This window comes from Coptis chinensis, chromosome 4, assembly GCF_015680905.1.
Source record: "Coptis chinensis isolate HL-2020 chromosome 4, ASM1568090v1, whole genome shotgun sequence".
Taxonomy (NCBI): Eukaryota; Viridiplantae; Streptophyta; class Magnoliopsida; order Ranunculales; family Ranunculaceae; genus Coptis; species Coptis chinensis.
The window spans coordinates 23,590,158-23,610,642 of record NC_141459.1 but is presented as its reverse complement, the minus strand read 5'-3'; the positions used below and the strand labels follow the sequence as shown (position 1 = coordinate 23,610,642).

The window sequence follows — 20,485 nt, the reverse complement described above, 5'->3', positions numbered from 1 at the left end:
ACTAAGCAAATTACCATTAATCTCACCAAAATTTATTACTGCCTTATCCAGATTGATACACTCCCACTTTCCCGCCTTATCCAGATTGACAGAAAATTTAAAACAATCCTACTTTCCCATTATGGCAATGTTTGTATACCCCGTAAGTTCCCATTAAGTTCTCTCGATTTTCTTTCTCCTAGAGATTCGAAATAGTAACCCATTTCTTCCCAAATCTCTCCATCTCCTCCCCAAATTCATCAAAATCCCCCCGTCCTCCAAATTTTTAGTTTATTTGATTTTTTGATTTTTGATTTGTGTGAAATCACTTCTGGTAGCGGCAATGAAGAATAATAAGAAGAAGAAACGGATTTTTCTGTTCTGAATTTGAAGTCAATAAATTGCTTTTTGATCGGCAATAGTCATGGGCTAGATTGTTCTTCTATTTGTGACTGTGTTAATGATTTCTTTATGGTTTTCTTACTCACCACTTTGGAGTATGTTATGCTTAATAAGACGTAATAAGTCAAACATGTATATAGCTTTTCATGTGGTTTGGTGTTCCCGTTCTTCTATCTTTGGTTGTCGTAGTTACAAGTCCACACCCACCAGTTTGAGCCATGAGTTTCTGCTATGGAACCATCGTGTGTGTTGGTTATGTTTGTTGAATTACACATTTCATCCTTTACGTTGTATGTTTTCGGATTCGTTTTCTCCTCTTCGTTCGCCTTGGTGTATCGATACCTTGGCATGAATTCCAGTCAAGCCACTACCGCACCTCAATTGTGCACTTGATGAGATGTTTTCATTTGGAAGCGTCACTCTGACGATTGAGACTTTCGGGTTTTGTGTTATGACCTTCGGGTCTTTTTGGAGGAATCGGGCTGGAAATAGGTGCTTTGAAGGTTTTGATTTGGTGTTAGTTTGGTGAATGTACATCAAACACTCTATGTTTGTTGATGGCCGACAAAAGGAGAAGTTGTCTACTTGGGTTTATTGTACGCTATTCATCTTTGTGTTTGGCTCATGTAATTTCTTATGGCTTGTTGTTAGATGTTTGTTGTAATATTTGGTTTAGATCATGAATACAAAAGTGGTTCATCGGACAAAAAAAAAAAAAAAAAAGTTGGTAATTGTTTTCACCACTTAAAATCTATCAAAAAGTATACAAATTCCGTTACCAACAATTCAAAATTGTGAAATTTCACCTCTATGGCTCTATTTGCATATTTTGATAAGGATTTTGAACGTGGAAACACTTCTCCACTAATTAGGAACATCCAATGTAGTTCAAAGCATGGTAAAAAATATCGACCGATATATCGGCAATATATATTAGTTTTTGACTTTTTGAGGTACCATACCCCGATATGGATATATTGATATGTTTTGGATCCGATATATATATATTATAGGATATACTACTAGTATATATATATATATACTAGTAGTATATCCTATAACTAACATGGACGTTTAAATTCATTCGGGTATTTTTCTTACGCATAATACTCTTGAATGAATATTTAAATCAAAACACTAAAATACTATTTAGAATGACTAACTGGTCTTTTGGTCTTTTTATAAATTCATGGTACCTATAATGTCTTTCACATTGAAGTATTGCTTAACACTTTTGAATGGGAGTAATCGGTCATTTACTGTGGTGATAAATTAAATCCCCAACTCCATGCCACATTTGAAATGTACGCACACCATAATTACCATAAATAAATAGCATTTAATGTAGAAATTGAAAAGAGTGGATAGAGGAAATTGAAAAGACTGGAGAGAGAGAGAGAGTATGAAGGTTCTCAACAACAAAAAAAAAATTACCCCTTGCTCTACTCGCCTGCTTCTCAACAACAAAAAAAAAAATCCAAATCTTCAAAACAATCCCAATTCTCAGAGGAAAACTGTTCTGCATTTTCTGCAAAACCCCACTTCTTCTTCTCGACTAATATAACTAGGGCTTCTACATCTATCTCTCCCAATTGATAACGATGCATGCCGCTGCCTCCCCCTCGCCATTATCTCTCTCTTCTAGGAATTTTAATGGCTGTTCAATCCAAAAATCTCTCGCCCCTTCTATTTAATTCGTCACTTGATCAATTTCATTTTATTTCATAATCAAAGTAGTGACATCATTGTTTTGAGATGTATTGCTTTGAAGCATTTGTATAATATGTGTTTGTCTGCTCCTTCGTGAAAACATCGTGAGGCAATTAAATTTGAAAGGGTTGGACACTTCGAATGGGTTCTCTTTCTTTTCTTCTTTGTTGGTTTGGAAAAATTATTTGCAGTTGTACCTGAAATATAGTGCACGCTCTATAGGCAGCAACAAATGCAATGGCAAAGTGTTTGACTAAAGGTCACAATAAGAGGGGATAATGTAATGGTTTTCACAGTTGTTGTTAAGAAGCCCACTTGAGGCATACAAGAAATGGAGTAGACAAGAATATTGGGAAAGGTTTGTGCAATCAAGAATATCAGATGAGTTTCGGGTATAAATTTAATTACTACAAGATTCTTATGGTATATATTTTCTTCAATTTAGGATGCAACATAGCTATGTTTTGTACTTCCATATATTTTTAACATGTTTCCCATGGTTACAAATATATCAACCATTTTTACATCAAATTATACGAACCATGTGTATCTCACTTGACACAATTTAAAACTTTGAATGTTGGGGACTTGGAGTTGAGCAGTTGTGACTTGATTATGTTAGCGTGCTTTGTTTGTACCATATTATTTTTCAACGGATTTGTTGCTCTAGTTAGTTAAAATCTCAAGGTGAAAGCAATCTATTAATTAGTAAAAAATAGTATATGTACTCTTTTTCAACTGTTTCTTTGTGAATGCAGAAATATTACATGGCTTCTTCCAGGGAACTTGTTCGCATTGTTAGCATCCGAAATCACCGTCATCCATCTCTTTGGAGAATCAATTGCTAGGGCGGCTACAATTAGAGGCCTTGGTCAAGAGAAGCGGTTAAGTGAAGAGGAATTTGTATCTTCTTGACTGCTTTTGCTCGCCTTTCTTTCTTCTCTACAATAGATAGCCATTGAGTGGCTTTGCTTGCACATGGAATTACTCTCAAATTTTGTCTTTGCATTCTTCATGTTTCTACAATGCCACACGGAAGCATTGATCCAAGTATAAAACTCTTCCATTCTTTCTCTTTATATTCGAGTCCTGTTCATTTTCTTGAAAGCATCCCAATACTTAACTTCAGATGATGACAATGTATCATAAATATAGTTTGAGTTTAGCACTTACTGTAGTCCCCTATTATAAGATCTTTAAGGTGTTGGAAGTGCTTCTGTGCAGGTATGGCGTGTCTTCTGGCGGACGTCACGGCCTTAACTTAAGTGCACTCTTATCACGGTGGATACAGGAGATGACAAGTGTTTTGTCAAGCAAACTACAGAGTTAGTCTTTAAGAGTTCAAAATGATGCGGTCAAAGGAAGAACTCATAAAGCTTTATATCATCTGTATTTTCTTTCCTCGGGATCATGTTTAAGCCAAGGTTCTCACCTTGCTTTGGTGACAACTACTGTGGAAGGACTAAGCATTCTAGGCCAGTATATTCCAGTACACTAGATGATGGAACAGATCCAAGTGACTCGGAAGATGATAAGCACGATGGAGAATCTTCCAACGAAGAAACTGGAGCGGTATGTTGACTTTTATGTTCTATTTATGCCTACCTGAACTTAACATTCGTCATGCATGGAGAATATTAGCTTTGGCCTTTGCACTTATACTGTTTTTCTTTCAACTAAATAATGGATTCCGTGATGATCTGGAAAGGATTGTAGGGACAGATGATTCGACCTTTAGTGGGGTAGATCTTGCAACTCTTATTAGGAACAAATATGGTAGATCATATGATGTCCAACTAATAAAGAAGGTAAGCTACTCAATGAGATACATAGCATCATCACTGACAAGCTGATTTTTCATATAATGGATTCTGATGCATGCCCTTTTATACTTTCTTATAAGTGAGAGAGGATGTTTTGTGTTGGATTACATTAGCATGTTCAATCTGTAATACTGGGATTTTGGCTCACAATATTTATGGTGTGAATAGTTTTTTTTTTCTAGGTCATTTTGTTTCACCTAATGCATTGTTAATTAGAATGCTTTGTTACAGGAATTCATGGGAAAAAAATCTCTTGGCTTTGAACGTTATGTGGAAGTACATGGAACATGTTAGAATTGTATCAGATGGGCATAATTAAAGATGCACACTTGGTACTTCATTTCAATATGTTGCCTGCACTATATCTTTATATTTAAAGAGATCAATATTCTATATCACCATGTGCTTGTGTACTCACCAGTTAACACAACCCCACACATCCGACGTGGCACAATAACCTAATATAGCTTTCTAAATGATAGTATACATTGGTAGTATTCCTATACATGGTAAATCACAGAATTTTTTAGAATTGCCCACAAGGTTTTTGCTACATAGTAGTAGTAATGAACTTTGAACTCTACACGACTGCACATATGTGTTTCGACTTACTGGTTTGACTTATTTCTCTCAGAGATCTTTTCCACTGACTGAAGAAGATCGAGTATATATTGAGACTTGATGATGTAGCAAATACATTGACATGCTAGGGAGCAGCCTCACATATCCGAAGTAGCTTGTCCAAGTCGAAGGAGTGGCCCAAAATAGGAAAGGTAAAAGAACCAAGTTTTTCCATGTAAGCCGTGATAACTTACCGGATATGCAAGAATTGTTAGATTTGGACTCTTTCAACTCAATGTGGCATGCATTAAAAACTTGGTCGATATGGACACTTTGCCCAAGTATCCTAATATCACAATTTTTGTTTCATTTCTATATTCGTTGCCTTCGCTCTAGATTATCACGTAGTAATAATATAAACTTATTGGTGTCTAACATTGTGTCTCTACAATATTATTATATTGATATCAATATATCAAATTAACAAAGTTTTCCTTTCCACTTCAGTGCTTGCTTCCCTGAATCCCTAAGCTTTGACACTTCAATTTTTAGTCGGTTATCACCACTCCATGTTATTATTTTTCTTTTGGCAACTTGGTTGCCCACTGGTTGAACCACCACCTTAATAATGCTACAAGTCTACCACTGTGTTTTTGTGATCTGCCATGCTGCTAGCACACTTATTAATGTGCATTATACATATAAGAGTGCTAACTAATTATTCCACTCATTTGCTAATCCATTAATTATCTCTCTTTCTTTCTTTACTTTTGTGTGTTAGTGAACAATACTAGCTTCAAGTATGATTAAAATATGAGCATATTGCTAGAGTTTGTCGTTTTAATCCTCTTCGGATATTCACAAGTCAAGAATACTGGACAACGGTCTCCATAGACAAACTCATACCTAAGCCCATCAACGAAGGTTCAATTCCTTTCTCTTTTTAAGTACGTAATAATTGGTTCTTTTATTTTATCCTTCAGATATTATTTCCAGTGACTTCCAGGGTACAAGTACTCTTATTTGATTCATCTTATGTGACTTCAAAACAAATACTCGCTTGTTTGGAATCGAGACACAGCCAATATAGAATATTAGTTACTGTATATACCAAAAAAAGGAACCTTTTCTCGCTTATTCTTTTTCATTCTAATACTTCCACCAGGAAGATGATCCTTCCTCTCTATGTTCGGTTAAGTTTGGAAAATCTATATTAGCTTAGACCATATTAGTATATTACATCATGAGCATCTTAGTAAACTAAATTTCGATGTTAGTTGATACTTTCAATGGGTCGTCACATTTTGATAACAAATAATTTATTTTAAAATTATATAGTTTTAGCTTTATGAGAGTGTTGGATACTTGGGTGTGTTGGATCAGAATTTAGAACGTAGGATGAACTGTGAAAGATAATGGTTCCTTCGCAGTGCAATTTCAGGCTAATCAATTGGGTAGTTCTAGCAAATTTTAGAATGAGTATTCAACCGCTGACCCAAGTAGATTATGACTGCACTAACATTGTTTAGTTCATTATTGTCAACCAATTCAGTTCAGTTAGTTGGTTAGGTTTTTCCTTTTCATTGTGCCACTTTGAACTTTTAAGTATTATTATATAAATTTGTGCATGATGGTATTTAGAGAAAAAATCTCGGTACTTTTAGTGGGATGTTTCGGTTAGTTGGTAACTTGGAATGCTTATGAGTTATGTAATTATTGTTTCAAAATATGGCATCATACCTTTTACAATGAGCTTTGTGTGGCTCCAGAGGAACACTCTGCCTTCATAATGAAGCACCTCTTAATCCCAAAGGCAACAGGGAGAAAATGACACAGGCCATGTATGAAACGTTCAACGTCCCTACCATGTATGTTGCAATTCAAGCTTTTTTTTTTCTCTCTATGACAGTAGTTGTACAATAGGTTGGTGTTTTTAGGATTGAAAACAACCTTAACTGACCTCGCTCCTGTCATTTGGGAACTGTGATAAATATATTTCTTTTATTTTTTAGTTATTGTGCTGGATTCTGGTGATGGGAGTCCGTCACACAGTCCCCATTTATGAAGGTTATGCTCTCCCCATATCATCCGTTGTCTTGACTTTGTGGAACAAAATTTGACAGACAAGTGAGTAGAAAGAGAAGCTTGCCTGTGTAGCTCTTGACAACGAGCAGGAACTTGAAACAGCAAATAGTAGCTCCTCAATTGAAAAGAGTTACGAGCTCCCTCATGGTCAAGTAATCACCATTGGAGCTGAGCATTTCAGGTGCCCTTAGGTTCTCTTCCAACCCTCACTAATTGGGATCAAAGCTACTGGAATTCATGAGACCACTTACAACTCAATCATTTAGTGTGATGTTGATATTAGAAAATTAAATTTTTATATGGAAACATTGTTCTTAGTGGTGCATCTACTATGTTCCCTAGCATTACAGATTGTACAAACAACATGATCAATTTGCTCTTGTACCAAGCAAAGATGAAGCTTAAAGTGGTTGCACCTCCCCGAGAGAAAATATAGTGTTTGGATTGCGGGGATCCATTTTTGGCCTCTCTCAAAGACTTTCCAATAGGTAATTAGTTTTTATTTCTATTAAATGTTTATTTTTTCTTTTGACATCGCATGTTATATTAGTGTTATCTGGTGCTTTCTGTTTTTACATACTTATAGGTTGGTATCTAGTTACTGGACCATGTGTTCAGTCATGAGTCACGAGGAGTCTCAAAAAAACAAAAATAGAAAAATAAAAACCAAGATGTGGTCAAGAATGGAGCTTTACATGACTTAAATGGATGCCATACTAGAAATGTTGTTTACAAAGACATGCTCAGATCCAGCAACCTTGGATTGCAATTTTGATCAGGTAACGAGGTCAGACTAAATTACACCATCTCCATTTAATTTAAGTTTACTTCACTATTTGTTTTATATTGTTGGGTGTCAATTGCCTATACACGATAGTGTCGATTTATTGTTAACTTTGTCACTACAAATTTTTGCTCTCAAAGTGTGTGGCATTGGTGATGCTATATGGTAGTAAATTTGTTCCTAGGTATCTTGGCCTTGGTAAATTGGTGCTACATAAGTTCTCATAAATTATTACTTAGTTAGCTATCATCTAAGACATTCCGCCATGGTGCTTTAGGTGCTTCAATTTCAAAATTATTGTTGCATAATAATAGTTTCTAACCAGCCTATGTGTACTATACAATTACTTCGTCCTGTCGTTGTCATTCACATGCATTGCATGTTTCCGACTTAAAATCTTACACAATTTGCATTGCGGTTTGAGTTTACGCCACTTGGATATAAACAAATAGGGGAGTATATAGTAGAAAGGTATGTGTTTTGTTTTGAAATTTAATTATTGGTTTAATAAATTTTCTTAGTACATTCTGAGATGGAATTTTTCTACTTCAAGTCAGTTAGAGGTGCTCATACCTGACGGCATCAGCAACTCGATTAATCATGGAGCTCAGTCCTTTGAAGCCCGACCGACATTGATGATTTTGACAAAGATCAACATGTGTAACACCTGTTATACTCTATAGTCTAGACTGAATTCTTCAACAATGGTATTTCTCAATGCTATCGGATGAGTTTTGACCAACAATATAGATCTGTGTGTACCATTTCTTCATTTTGAATCCATGGATATCCATACGATAATTGTATGTCTGGTGTATAAGTTGGTAATCTGATGAAGAACCTACACTCCATCAAGAACGTTGGAGCACAATAGTCTCATGTTCTACTGAATTGCTTACATGAGCTTTAAATTGGATGCCATACTCCCTGTAATGTTTTGTTTATACAATCCTTTATTCTTTTTGGATTATGTACTAACTATTTCAGTGCCAAACTCACATCTGAAATGAATATGTAGCAATTATACGACTTTGTAAGATTCATTATTAACAACATTTTCAAACAAAAGAGGTTTGAAAAGTTATGCCCAAGTGCCCAACTATCAATTTTAATCGGAATAAGAAGTATTTGTCATACATGTTAATTTTCCCTTTTTTTCGGATGAGTGCATATCTATTACAACTGTACATGTGTTCATACTCACATACTTTCCAATAAGATTTATTTGTCATTCATGTGCAAAGCATGTGCATTTTGCTAGTATATTTAAAGAGCATGTCTTCAGTGCGCGTGATGTATGGCTACGCACAATTCGACCATTACATATTTTCCAACCCGTAATCGTGGCGAAGTGCCCACCTAAGGGTAGCGTTGGCATTTCACATATTTTCATTCATCCCCAATTTATCGTATTTTCTATTCTTCTCAATTAGATTGCGCGCCCAAATCTTCTCACCCCTTTCACCTCTTCTTAAATTCATGGTCAATCATTTACTTCTTTCACTCTCTAAAGTTTACAAGGAAGTAGAGCAAAAAGAGTAATAGCAACCAACAACACTACACGGCTTGAATACGCTCGAACATTGAGGTTAGTTTATCATCCAATCAACGGGTCGATTTAATCTTTCCTCTTCTTTTTAAGGTACATTAGAATTTTTCATATTTAGGTCGTTTGTACTAAAAAAAAAGTTTTTTTATTTAGGTAGGCTTCCCCTATGATTTAATCGAATAAGGCTCGATGATGACGAAGAGTTTCTTAGAAGTCTATGTTTCAAAGTTTTGGGTATGATGAAAGTGATTCTCTAGATGTGGAATCAATCGTTTCCCCGATGGAGAATGAAAACATTGACAGTAGTGATAGCGATGCTGAAGAGTCTGATACATATAGGGCTTATATAGAAGACAAAGCAACATTTTTATCTATGCAGTTCAAGACCTCGGACGAGGCCTACACTATTTATAATGAGTATGCCAAATCAGTTGGCTTCAGTGTTCGTAAGGATGTTTATAGAATTCATCCAAATGGAGTTGCTATTAAGCGGAGATTTGTGTGTTCATCCCAAGGTCAACGACATGCAGATAAACTCCAATCGATGACACCCAAAAGAACACCCAGACAGGCCACTAGGTTCAATTGTAAAGCCTGCATTGTTGTTGTTTTTGATTCTGAAGCAAAGTTTTGACTTTGGAAAGAGTTTATTGGGGAACACACACATCCACTTGTACGGTATCCGAGTTCAATGTTTCTTCGGTCACATAGAAATGTGAGTCGAGAAGTATTGGAATTTGCTACGTGCCTAAATGATGTCGGTGTTCGTAAATGCCAAGTGATGGGTCACTATGCACATATAGCTGGAGGTTTTCTTAATGCTGGTTTTATGAAAAAAGACTTGTATAACAAAATGGGAAAAGAGAGGAGAAGTCGCTGTATTGATGGCGACGCCAACACACTGCTTGCCAACTTAGAGGACAAGGTGAAGTTAGATCCTTTATTTCATTACAACTATGAGTTAAATGCGAGTGGGCAGTTAGCTGGGCTGTTTTGGGCGGATTCCACCTCCCGCCTAGATTACTGTAGCTTTGGTGATGTGTTGTTGTTTGATTCAACGCATGAGCAATCGCATTACGAGATGCCGATCGTCGTTGTTTTGTTGGAATCAACAACCACCTACGCACTATAGTTTTGGTTTTGCTCGATCATAAGTGAGTGCGGCGACACTTATAAGTGGGTATTGAAATCATTTATTGACGAATGTGTGGTGAACACCCTAAATCGATCATTACCGATGGTGACGAAGCGATTATTCAGAAAGCTTTGAAATCTATTCTTCCAGATTCGAAACACCGGGCCGTGTTCTTGGCATCGATTGAAAAATTGCATCACCAATGTCAAAATCCCTGGATTTGCAATAGAGTTCAAATTTCTATTATGTTTATGAAATGTTGATAAACATAAAAATGATAGAGTTTACCTACGAAATGAACGATAATTTTCAAAACGTAAGTAAACTAAAACTATTTACGTGTCTATATTTATCAATGTTTCTACTCTCAATTCTATCGAAATAGAGTGGAGTAACAAATTCGTTCCACTCCTAGTTCTCTAGCATGGAGTGTTTTCTAATTGATCAGTCTTAAGTCTAATGAGAGTTTTACGAGGGGAAATTATACTACGATGCAACTACCCACAAGATACAAACTATAATTGATTCAACTATGGAAATACTACGTTGATTCTATAATAAGGAATTAGGGGGGATTGATTCCACCTTAACTCAACTTAACTCACTAACGATGAATCGTTGTAATCCGAATTGAACTGCTACACAGAACAATTGGTTCTTCCTAATCCCTAATTACACATGACATTTCTACCAATTCATAACTAGCATGTGAACGATTAAACCCATTCTCATGGCGAATTAATCGTTTCTAGAGTGGAATAGAAATTACGACGCCTCTACGATAATCAGAATCAAGCTTTCATCAAGGCTTCTCAACCCCCTCTAATGGAGGTTTAGCCGAGAATCATTCCGCAATCATTTCCATATGAATCTAAACTAAACATAATATCAAGATTCGAAATTTAATAATCTAAATTAAACAATAATTAAAATCTAATTAACAACTAAGAAATGATAATCAACAAGAATTAAAACCAGATCTAATAGATTGAAATAACAAAAACCGAAATGACAAGAATAATCACTATTTTATTTATCTAATGAATGATATTCAATGATTCAAGAAATTAATCTAAAACAAGGAAATGAAATTCTAAAACTAAGTTCTAAAACTCATTAATGGAGGCTAACTAATCTAATTCTAATCTAGGTCTAACTATCTACCATTAACAAAGAGTTAAGCTTTTGTTTTTATACTTTCAGATCCAAAAATTGTGCATGGGCTTGGAGCCATGTTTGGGCCAGAGAATCAGGCCCAAAACCTAATTTCTTTAGTCTAAAATGGGCTCTTCAGCTGCAGTTGGCTTCGACAGATGTTTCGTCCACTTTTGCTCCTCTGATTGGGTCAAGGCTTGGACCATTGGAAAGCTCTTTTTGAGCCGGTCGTTTTGACATAAGGTAGGCCCAATTCCGAGGTCTGAGTCCAAAGATATGGTCTTTGGAAGTTCTGCTAACTTTGTATGTCTTTTCGCCAAGGTTGACTTTGACTTTTCAGCTTTGACCGGGATTTAGAAAGGCTTTGTCTTCTTGAATCTTGGTCTTTAATCACAGAACTCCTTAGCAACCAACCATTGCTCCTTTATCTAGCTAAAGTGGCACATTTCTGCACATAATAGACTTTGAAGCCCGGAAATGCATAAAAACACGAATCGAGATTAACTCTTACTTATTATTCACATAATTGGTCTAAAAGTATGATTATTAAGGGGTTAAAACTACAGTTTTGGGCTCTTATCAAACCACCCCCAAACAGCATTTTGCTTGTCCTCAAGCAAAGATGAGAAATTAGAATAAGTGACCAAAAAATGGAGTTCTATCTACTCGCTTTTACTGAGTGCGATTGCATTCAACCATATGCAACAAGGCCTTAAACCACTAGGAATTCCCTAGTGGACAAGTTATAGTCTCGTGAGAGTTTTCCAGTGAAGGTACTAACAAACTTCATCTATATTACAATGACTAAGAAATAAAACTATTGTTTCCTTATTCATGCTCTAAATTAACTATACCTCTCACTAGCAATGCATATGAGAGTAATCAAGTCGAAAACCTAAGCTAATATATGCATAATAATCAATCATCTACTTAATAAACATATATACAATGAGTAATGCTATGAAATGTAGTAACAGTCCGTTTCAAACTTTGGAATAACGCCCCAAGTAGGTTCTCACATAAAAGTCAAGACAAAAATCACTCCGATTTTTCCACTCAAGTTTTGCTACTCCAAAGCAGTAAGGTGGGCATACTATACCTTACAATCTCAATGACACACAAGGAAGCCGGAAGTTGATCAAACACATCTCACACTTACTATCCCACTAACCTATTCCTAATTGAGCTAGAGGTCTTTATTAGGTGTCATGGGGATTAGGAGATGGTTTAAGAAGGAAGGAAATGGATATTCAAAAGGGACAAGTTTGAGATAATAGAGTCTTCATATTATGTAACTAGAGAAAACCTTATTATTTACTTTTTGCTTCTACACTTTGTTTCCATCCTTAGCCATATTTTTTTTTCCTTTTTCTTTTTTAGCTTTTGACTCCTTTTATTATATTTTTTTGGAGTTTTTATTTTATTTCTATTTTTATTTTTCTTTTCTTTGGATGGAAACTTTTTTCTTTATTTTCTAAAGCAATTAACTAACTTTTTGTTTTACATTGGTTTTTCTTCTTCTTTCTTCCTTATTCTATTCTCGACTTATCTAAATTGGGTAGGTTGATTTTTTTTTTTTTTTTTTTTTTTTTTTTTTTTTTTTTTTTTTTTTTTTTTTTTTTTTTTTTTTTTTTTTTTTTAGGAAAGGATTTGTGGTTTATGAAAGGGCTAATAAAAGGCTCAATTTAACTAGCGGAAAATATACTTAGGTCGAAATTTCTAGCTATATCGATCCAAAAAGGGCCTAAATTCTCTCTTAGGACATGGTATAGTGGTCAAGCAAGTGGACGCAGTGATTTCTCTATTCGAATATACTTCTCCCTTGTGTCATTTCTCAAATGTTTCACTCATATAAGGTTTTAGGCTATATTCTCACAAGATCCAGTAGAATAAGTACTCTAGCCTAGATTTCGTAAACTTCATCGCCAAACAATCATAGATACTCATGTAATATATTTATAGATAGATGCAAAGATTATTACCTACATATTAACCTAAGTTTCTAAAAACTATTCTAATGCAAAAGCTACGTGAGACTTCTAGATTATTAAGAGCATAGAGAAAGAAACAATACCAATATTCCTAAGTGTATAGCATAAACTTTTTATTTTATTTTTTTTTTTTAAGACAAATAATAATGTAATATACAACCTAATATGTGCTTAACATTTACATCGTGTTTCTATACCACCCACCAAACAATTTGGGAGAAGGGGGTTCATGAAACAATTCAATAGCATAATTAAATTATGTAACTAACTAATTTTTATAATTTTTAACATTTTATAAATAAAAGTGCATAATTTACATCCTAAAAGTGTCTAATTTTTGCAAATGTTTCTATCCCACCCCCAAACAATCGAACGCTTTGTCCTCAAAGTGTAAAGAGATAAGGAAAGAATTTACCATAGAAACGTGGCAAAATTGGCGACTGTAATGTAAATATTGTAAAGATGATATGATAATATGAAGCACAATTAAACCGGTACGCATTTCAACTAACACAAACTCTACCGGAGTAAACATTACAGCTTAGGGTGGCAACATGATTTGAAATGAATACCAAAATATTTTTACCCCCAAACAAAATTGGAAAACTCTTTTTAAGTTTGAAAATTTTGTTTTGGCCTATACTCCGAGCGTTGGTATTGTACTGAAACTTGGTCTTTTAAAGTCGATTCCTAGACTTATCTAAACATATGTATGAATATGCAGTTTATCATATATCAACAACCGAAATAGTTGTGGATCGCTCCATAAATAAATATCGCAGAAAACATATCCAAACACAATCAAGCACCAAGATTTCCTACTGACGGCTAAACCTAGTAGAATGAAAGCTTAAGTCGGATAGACCTATAACATAACCGAAAGCATGCACCTTATGTTTCATCTTTGAACGAGAGGGTGTCCTAGTGAATAAGTGTGGAAAAGTGAATGGTTGTGGAAAATATGGTGGATTAGGATAAGTTTTGTAGAGGGAAAGCATGGAAAAAATGAGGATGTGGGTTTAGCACAAAACTCATTCATGGTGTAGTTAGTTAGACCTGCCTCAAGTCCGAAAATGAAGGTGTCAAGTGGTTTATCCTTGGGAAGTATTTGTTTATTAGGTGGATTTAAAAAATCATGAAGCACAGAGAAAACTAAAGGATCGAAAGTGCAAACTCGAGGTTCCTTTGAAAAGGTGGAGGGTGGGGAATATTGGTGATGGAAGGTGAATGATTCTCGCCTAGAGCTCTCAAGTCCATATCATCGAAAATCTTGATATATACAAGACATTCCTCAATAGGTGGGTCAAAAGGATCACCGGATAGAGATTGAAAAATTCATCTTCATCCATAGCATCAAGGATGAATGGTTGTTGGCAAGGGGGGACTCGGTGGTCAAGAAGCGGTGCAAAAGAGTTGCAGGAATTCTTCTTCGATTTCGCCTACTACCGTGGAGTCATTGTTAAAGTCGGAATTTCCTCAAGGAAAGGAATTTGTTAATCTGTTTCTCCGAAACATGTTTTAAAGTAATCTTGAGCTAAGCTCTCGATCATGCTAACCTCGCCATTTGTAGATGAATCGATATCGCGGTCCTAGTTTTGAAAACATTTACCTCAACGTAAAGATGGCCAAAGGACAAGGACATCGAACCATCGCGCAGTTTATGAGCGCCATTGGCGAGTAGCAAGAAGGGACGCCCTAAAATGATAGGTACAGAGTCGCTAGTGACTTCGTGGTCGAGGATAACGGTCGGCCGGGTAGTAAAAAAATTTTGGACTTTAACCAAAGACGTTTTCAACCACACCCTTAGGATATTTAATAGACCGACGCTAATTGCAATGTCATTTTAGTAGGTTGTATCTCCTCTAGACTTATTTGTTTATACAAATAAAACGGAGTAAGTTAACACTAGCCCCCGTGTCTAGTAAATACGGTCGTCGCGGTGAGAATATCCTAAGGTGCATTATGCAGAGGATCTACCGGGGTCCTTGTACTTAACAATTCCATTATTTTCGATAAAGTTGGAACCGCTCAGCAGTTAGAAAGGCGCCTTTAGGTATGTTGGTCTTACGCCTAGTAGTGCACAACTCCTTAAGAAACTTAGCGTGATTAGGTAGCTTTTTATAGCTTTTCGAAAAAGGAAGGTTTATCGTTAGATTTTGAAAACGCTCCTAATCTCCTCAAAGTTAGTATCCCCGGTTAGCATGGCTAATTTTTGGGAACGGTGGTTTCGCTTCATATTTAGCGCATGGCTCCGACTTTGATGTGTAACCTTGGCTTTCTATTTCTTAGGTTGTGGTTTAACCGGTACCTCTACGATGGTAGGTTCTTCAGCTTTCTATTTCGGTATCTAGTTCGATACCGCGTGTGGAGTATCGATGGGGTAACTATAGGCATAGTTACTTTTATTATCAACCACTCTTCCAAAACGGAGAGTGGTGATGGCATTTAATCGACCTACGGATGTAGTTTCGCACTAGTATTACCGCTTACCCCAAAGGCCGTGGTTTGCCGCTCTAGGGTTTGGTATGCGCCAGCACGAAACACACCTTTTGGTTGGGCTTTCTCTTGGCTAACTGTTGGTTTAAATTATTAACGGATTGTAGAATGTGTTGGTTAGATTGAGCCATGGTTTGGAAAAGTTGTTGGCTCACTTGTATGAAGGTGTCAAGACGATCCGGTTGTGTAGGTGTAGTAGTCACGGGTGGTGTGGACGAACTATCTCGCTGCTGATTATTTATGGGCGGATTGTGATAGTTATTATTTACCTAACGATACCTCTATTAGCATTATAATTATTATAACTACATCGACCTTGTGCTTGACTTTGTCGAGGTTGCACTTGGTTGTTATAATTATTATAATTACCACGATCCCGCCCTTGTTGTGGTGGAGCTTGGTTATAACCGCGTGCGTTGGCCTAACATATTGATTATCAGTACCGTAGGTGTGACTTGTTGGTTATTTCTCCAACCGGTTGGGATTTTGTCTCCCAAGGGTTAGGTTCACTATTAATGGAACAAGAATGTTCATAGGCTATAGGACGCTGGAGTCGGATGCTCGTGACTCCAAATGAAACTACATGGATTTGAATTTACATTCATGACGGGATAGGCTTTGTTGTACGAAATGGCCTCTACCTTTTGTGAGGGATTCAATTAGAGTTTTAAGCTCGTGATCCGATTTAACCTCAAACATACCGGTAGCCTTTAATCGTGAAGAAGAACTAGCGAGCGGAGTAATCGCCACTACCCCCAATTATTATTACGCTTTAGTCGATCTTCCAAAATTTATATGCCTCGGTGCTCCTTTACTTAGAAACTACCCCCATTCATTATGTCTAGGACTTCTTTATGGTGGTGTAGAAGTCCTTTGAAAAGGCACGACCTAACGTGGTCTTTGCTAGGTGATGGTGTGGACACTCTATAAGGAGATCGGTGAAATGATTCCAAGCCTCAAAAATGATTCATGAGGGTTCTGCCGAAGAAGTGAATCATGGAAAGCATTTCATCCGCCTTTAGGGGGTGGGTAAAATGTTCCATAAACAAAATGAACAAGTTTGGCCCACGAGTCCATTTAATTAAACTTTGGGCAGTTAACCAAGACAATCGCCTTTATCAGCTAAGGTGAAGGGAAATACCCCGCTTTAATTTGTTCCGCACCAACCGTAGGATGGTGGAATGTTGTAAGGACTTGTTCAATCCCACGACGATAAAGCCGATAAGGTTTTTCATGGTCTAAACCATGAAAAAAGCGGGTAACAAATTAAATATATTTGGGGATGCGAAAATCCCCAATCGGTCCGCTAGAACGATGCAAGATTTAGGGCTATCGCCAAGGCTTTATAAAAGTCGAGAGGAGTCTCTCTTTCTTCATCCATAATATCGTGGTGTGTGTGAAATAGTAGCTAGAGGTGTAGTGGGTGGAAAACTAGATAGACTTGTTTGTTGACGCTGCCGCAGTAATTACGCTAGTTGTTTTTCTTCACCGCACCTTAATCTCATTCAAGACTAAGTCGAACTTAACTAAACATGCAACACTCCAAACAATTCTGATATACTAGTTGAAACCTCTAATTGGAGATGCGAGGTGTGGAAGAAAGGAATACCTGATTGCATCCTTGCTTCGCTTATGAATAGCATCTTGTTTACGCGTGTTCAGTGTATATAACAAGTTAAGACACTGAAAAAACTGAAAAATCGAAATTCGAAACAAACCCGTGGAAATCGCAAATTTCAGCTTAGAGCGGGTGCACTTTCGCTTTGAAGCGTGATCGCTCGCCAGTTCCAAGAACTTAGCTGGTCGCTGTATAAGGGGCGGGTCAGCGCTATGTTCCAATAACTTAGCTGGTCGCTTTCAAGGTTCCAGCGTTTGCGCCAGTGCGCTTTGGGCGCTCGCCGTTCGTAATTTTTCGCGAACTTTTCAATGCTGAAACGAAACAACCACAGTATGAATCAAACAAGGGTGGGTGGGTGAAATGGGACTTAAAAATGACTAATTATACTATGAAAACAATGCTAAAGTGAAACTAAAATGGCAGCGGCGCCATTTGATAAACATAAAAAATTGAATAATTTACCTACGAAATGAACGATAATTCTCAAAACGTAAGTAAACTAAAACTTGATTATGAATCTATGTTTATCAAAGTTTCTACTCTCAATTCTATCGAAATAGAGTGGAGTAACAAATTCGTTCCACTCCTAGTTCTCTAGCATGGAGTGTTTTCTAATCTAATTGATCAGTTTTAAGTCTAATGAGAGTTTTACGAGGGGGAATTATACTACGATGCAACTACCCACAAGATGCAAACTATAATTGATTCAACTATGGAAATACTACGTTGATTCTATAATAAGGAATTAGGGGGGATTGATTCCACCTTAACTCAACTTAACTCACTAACGACGAATCATCGTAATCCGAATTGAACTGCTACACAGAACAATTGGTTTTTCCTAATCCCTAATTACACATGACATTTCTACCAATTCATAACTAGCATGTGAACGATTAAACCCATTCTCATGGCGAATTAATCGTTTCTAGAGTGGAATATAAATTACGATGCCTCTACGATAATCGGAATCAAGCTTTCATCAAGGCTTCTCAACCCCCTCTAATGGAGGTTTAGCTGAGAATCATTCCGCAATCATTTCCATATGAATCTAAACTAAACATAATATCAAGATTCGAAATTTACTAATCTAAATTAAACAATAATTAAAATCTAATTAACAACTAAGAAATGATAATCAACAAGAATTAAAACTAGATCTAATAGATTGAAATAACAAAAACCGAAATGACAAGAATAATCACTATTTTATTTATCTAATGAATGATATTCAATGATTCAAGAAATTAATCTAAAACAAGGAAATGAAATTCTAAAACTAAGTTCTAAAACTCATTAATGGAGGCTAACTAATCTAATTCTAATCTAGGTCTAACTATCTACCATTAACAAAGAGCTAAACTTTTGTTTTTATACTTTCAGATCCAAAAATCGTGCATGGGCTTGGAGCCATGTTTTGGGCCAGAGAATCAGGCCCAAAACCCAATTTCTTTAGTCCAAAATGGGCTCTTCAGCTGTAGTTGGCATCGATAGATGTTTCGTTCACTTTTGCTCCTCTAATTGGGTCAGGGCTTAGACCATTGGAAAGCTCTTTCCGATCCAGTCGTTTTGACATAAGGTAGGCCCAATTCCGAGGTCTGAGTCCAAAGATATGGTCTTCGGAAGTTCTGCTAACTTTGTGTCAAGCTTCAGCCCTCGTTGACTTTGACTTTTCAGCTTTGACCGGGCTTTAGAAAGCCTTTGTCTTCTTGAATCTTGGCCTTTAATCATAGGACTCCTTAGCAACCAACCATTGCTCCTTTATCTAGCTAAAGTGGCACATTTCTGCACATAATGGACTTTGAAGCCTGAAATGCATAAAACACGTGAATCGTGATTAACTCTTACTTATTATTCACATAATTGGTCTAAAAGTATGATTATTAAGGGGTTAAAACTACAATTTTGGGCTCTTATCAAATGTTCTCGGGGAGAGTTCGAAGAAAGGTGGAGACAGCTAGTGGAAAAATACGAAGTTAGTCATAACACATGGGTGATGAAGGTACAAAAGAAACGGGTAAGGTGGGCAGAATCGTATCTTCATGGTGAGTTCTTTGGCGGTTGCGTAGCAACCAACGCTATGAAGTCTATTAACTCTGTTATAAGACATCATGTTAAGCCCGGATGCGGCTGTTTGAGCTATTTGGGAAAATGGAATTGGCAGTTGCAAATATTCGCAATCGAGCAGCACGGCGAAGAGGTAAGACTGCAACGACGAAGCCTTTCATTGGTAGCCACTTGATTGAATATGCAAAGCAGGGTAATCCATCTATACTCGAAATGCTTTTTCTTGCTTTTATGAAGCAGATTCAGGATGAATCGATATACACTTTAGAAGATAAACGTGGATGTGGGTGACAATATTCGTATACACCATCACCGCCATCCGAACAGCAAAAAGACGAGTGTGGAATACAACCTTTTAGAAAGCCGGATGCTAGATGTTCATGTGGGCTATTTCAGTCGTTTGATTTCCATGTAGACATATCATTTCAGTTTACAAACACGAGGACCTTCGAAATACCCCCGAGCTATTTTTTAAGGAGATGGACACGAAGTTGCTAAATCTGTCATTCCAAATAAGGATCCAAGTTTTTCTTCGCAGCCTGCTTCCATTATTCGTCACAGTGAGCTTATAGGGAAATGCAAGAAGATATGTTTGTGGGCCTCTCAAACAGCCAAAAACAAAGAAGTTTTAAATCCATGTTATCATCTTTTTCTAGAGCTTCAAGGCAGTCCATTGTTCCCTTTGAAATGCCTTATATTCCACCGTAAAGTGGTACAATGGATGGCATTCCGCCTTCTAAAGGCACCGCCGAGGTAGAGATGCCTTTCACCCCACCTAAAACCGCCCATCGTCCATTTGTTAATGATCCACCACACGTAAAATCGGCGTAAGGCGGATAAATGTAGTAGATTGAAAGGTTAGAATGAGACAAGAAAAAGAAGTGTGGCCATTTGTGGTATCGCCGGGCACACAAGGCCCACATGTCCACTTTTGCATCCAAACGATGGGGGTAAGTTTCTTATACCGTTGCCATATTTTACTTGTCTGTTAACATTAAATAGTTACAAAAGTTTGTTGATTCTGATTTGTATTCGTCAATATCTTTCTTGTGGTGCACTATTTTACAGGTCCAAGTGCTAAGCGCAACTATGTCGAGCGTGCTGCAAGAGTTGCCGATGTGAGTGAGGAT

At 36.7% G+C, this 20,485-nt stretch overlaps 1 protein-coding gene and 1 pseudogene across 1 annotated transcript; both read left to right on the top strand.

Annotated features, from left to right (window-relative positions):
* The first annotated feature begins 3,501 nt into the window (after positions 1–3,501).
* Positions 3,502–7,048, top strand: LOC147502749 (actin-7 pseudogene; annotated as a pseudogene).
* Positions 7,049–9,584: 2,536 nt separating this feature from the next.
* LOC147502748 (protein FAR1-RELATED SEQUENCE 5-like) lies at positions 9,585–10,025 on the top strand. The gene has a single exon (XM_086604604.1). It carries the CDS (start codon positions 9,585–9,587, stop codon positions 10,023–10,025), a length of 441 nt encoding a protein of 146 aa, XP_086460730.1.
* Positions 10,026–20,485: the final 10,460 nt, after the last annotated feature.